The sequence below is a fragment of the Monoraphidium neglectum genome (genome assembly GCF_000611645.1).
Source record: "Monoraphidium neglectum strain SAG 48.87 unplaced genomic scaffold scaffold05909, whole genome shotgun sequence".
Lineage (NCBI taxonomy): Eukaryota > Viridiplantae > Chlorophyta > Chlorophyceae > Sphaeropleales > Selenastraceae > Monoraphidium > Monoraphidium neglectum.
The window spans coordinates 1-2693 of record NW_014007723.1 but is presented as its reverse complement, the minus strand read 5'-3'; the positions used below and the strand labels follow the sequence as shown (position 1 = coordinate 2693).

The following is a 2693-nucleotide window of genomic DNA, read 5'->3' as shown; positions in this document are numbered from 1 at the left end:
GTACTGGGGCCCGCCGTCCCCGCACCAGCTCAGGACGTCGAGCGTGACCTCGCAGGTCGGCCACCGCGCGCCCTCCTTCACGTCAGTGGGCCACACCCCGGCGACCCAATTCCGGCCGTTCAGCCCCGCCGCAGCGGCCGCTGCAACGGGCGCGAGCGCGGGTGCGGCGGCGGCGGCGGCGCCGGCGGGTGCGGCGGCGGCGGCGCTGCTGCAGCACCTGACTGCGGAGGCCGGGCGCGAGGCTGCTGCTGCTGCGGCGGCGGCAGGGGGGCAGCTGCAGCGGGCGAGCAGCCCGGCGGTGGGGCCGCAGGCTCGCGGCGGCACCGGCGGCGGCGGAGGGCAGCAGCAGCCGCAGCAGCAGCAGCAGCAGCAGTCAGTCGGAGGCGGCGGCGGAGGCGGCGGCATGAGGGCGAGTCCCCGCATGAGCCCTCGGTCGGCGCCCGTGAGCCCGAGGGCCTCGCAGCTGCAGCTCCAGCTGCAGCTCCCAGGGGCGGACAGCCCGGCGCCGCGAGGCGCGCAGGACGGGGCTTCTTCGAGCCCGCGGGGCGCGGGCGGCGGCGGCGCGCCGCAGTGAGGGGGCCGGTGTCGGAGAGGGGCGTGCTCGCGCTGCGGGGGCGCTTTGACCCCGCCTCGTGGCTCTGGTGACGGCGTCCTTGCCGTGCCGAATGTGCTCCCCGGCTTCTGGGCCACCTACGTTGTGGGCGGGCAGCTGCATCTGTTCTTGCAGAGTCGTGTCCCCTGTTCCCCTGCTTCCGCTTAAGCACTGTTTCACCTGTGCAGTAAAAACTGTGGTGGCCTTCCAGGCCTGCTGTTGTGCCTGCAGCACACTCATCCATTCGCACGCATGCATCCATGCTATTTGTTGGTGGTGCCTCTTGTCTCCCCCCCCCCGCCCCCCCACCTCAAGGTGGTGGTAATACCCCACCCCAGCTGATGGCGCTCGGCGCGCACTGCCCACGCCCGCCCGCCTGATGATGTCATGTGCACGCACGCGCGGCTCGTGGCCCAAAACGCGCGTGGCTCAAAACGCACACAGAGACTGTCCGCTTTCACGTGTGTATTAACCCCCAGATTACAGCAGCAAAGGCTCTGGCAGATCACGGGTCTGCGGCAAGCCCGATTGCAGGGCGTGGAGCGAGGGCGTTCAAGGGGCGGGCCGCCACGCAATCAGACCGACATACTAAATTGGGCGGACGCGGTGGCTGCCCGGTGCAAGGGGCAGGCGATCGGCTCTGGACCATCCCCTCGCGCGGCCGTCACGCTCCCCACCGCGCACTGCGGCGGTGCGCATCGGCAACGCGCCTGCTCTCGCCCCGGGAAGAAACAAAGGCACCCACGCGCGAAAGGCGCTCCCTGGCCAATTAATGGCAGTTGAGAGGGAGGGGACACGTCAGCCAGGGGCGCCGCTCGACGGCGCCCCCGCCGCCGTGACTGCTGCACCCAGCCGCGCGGCAGCGCAGCCGTGCTGGGACATGATGCGTGTAAGACCCCCACTTGTTATGTGAAAGCAATGAATTGTGGCCACAAACAAAGACGCGCCTGCACGCGGAAATGCAAATCGGTTTAACAAGAGGGAACGCACACGAGGGTGGGGGAGAAAGCGCACGCACAGCAGTAGCGTTTGCGGCCGCACTGCGGCTCTGTTCAACAGTAATCTTGTGTGTCTACATACCCAGTGCAACAGCCGAGCCCGGGTTGGAGGGGGGAAACGCAAAACAGTGAGTGGCTTAGGCTCCTCCCTCTCCTTGGACCCGGGCCCAGGCATGCATTCAGGAGGCTGCAGCCGCGCAACTGCCGGAGCGCGCCGGCCGCCTGCTCGTTTCGTGCTGCAATTCAATTGTTGTGCCGCTGGGGCGCCTCGCCAGCACGGCGCCCGCCTCTGCAGTCAATCAAACCGCCCCCGATTGAAGCCATTTCGCACGCGCCTTGCGAGCCAATGGGCCCCCACCTCAGCCGCCGAAGCGCAGGCCGCTGCGGCTCCTCCGGGCCCGCTGCACCCGCGCGCCGCCGCTCGCGGCGCCCCGGCCGCGCCGCCGCGGGCGGCCTGCCCAGGCCCCCCTGCGCGCGCCCCCGCAGCGGCCCTCAGCTCCCGCGCGGCCGCAGGGCGTATTGCCGCACATCAAACAGCTCCTTTGGGAAGTTCCTCTGCTTTGCTGCCGCCACGACCTCCAGCCCCGCCTGGGCGAAGAGCTCCAGCATGTAGGGATCTGAGCGCGTGAGGCTGTTGTCCGCCTTGTCCACCACAAAGCCGTCCTTGCAGATGTTCTCCTTGACCTGGAGGGGGGTGGTTGACGTGTGTGTGTGTGTGGATATGGTGTGCGCGCGTGTGCGTGGTGTGTGTGTGTGATTTTGATTGTGTGTACATGTATGTGTGTGTGTGTATGTGTGTGTGCATAGGCATGGGTACGGGGTGCACGCCAATGCGCCGACTGCGCGACACATGAGGCAGCCAGACTCCAGCCCACCCCGCAAGCCGCCGCGCGCGACCCGACCCGGACGAGCAATCACAGCGGCCAGAGGTCGGCGGTGCGGCCGTATGCGGCGCCGCTCTCTGTGTTGCGCGCCTCGGCAGCGCGCACCATGATGAACCCGTCCGGCTTGAGCCCCGCCTTGCAGCGCTCGAACAGCGCCAGCGCGTCGGCTGCGGCGCGGGGGCAGGAGGACGGGGCAAGCGCGCGGTCAGGGTGCGGGTG

At 69.1% G+C, this 2693-nt stretch overlaps 2 protein-coding genes across 2 annotated transcripts; one reads left to right on the top strand and one right to left on the bottom strand.

Moving 5' to 3' along the window:
- Positions 1–33: 33 nt before the first annotated feature.
- On the top strand, positions 34–574 carry MNEG_16034 (hypothetical protein; the record flags this gene model as incomplete). Its single annotated transcript, XM_014035496.1, has 1 exon — positions 34–574. A coding segment is annotated over one exon (541 nt), but the record flags the coding sequence as incomplete, so codon positions are not given.
- A 1508-nt stretch (positions 575–2082) lies between these two features.
- Positions 2083–2582, bottom strand: MNEG_16033 (hypothetical protein; the record flags this gene model as incomplete). The annotated part of the gene is made up of 2 exons (XM_014035495.1): positions 2083–2274; positions 2580–2582. 2 exons carry the CDS (start codon positions 2580–2582, stop codon positions 2083–2085), a joined length of 195 nt encoding a protein of 64 aa, XP_013890949.1.
- Positions 2583–2693: the final 111 nt, after the last annotated feature.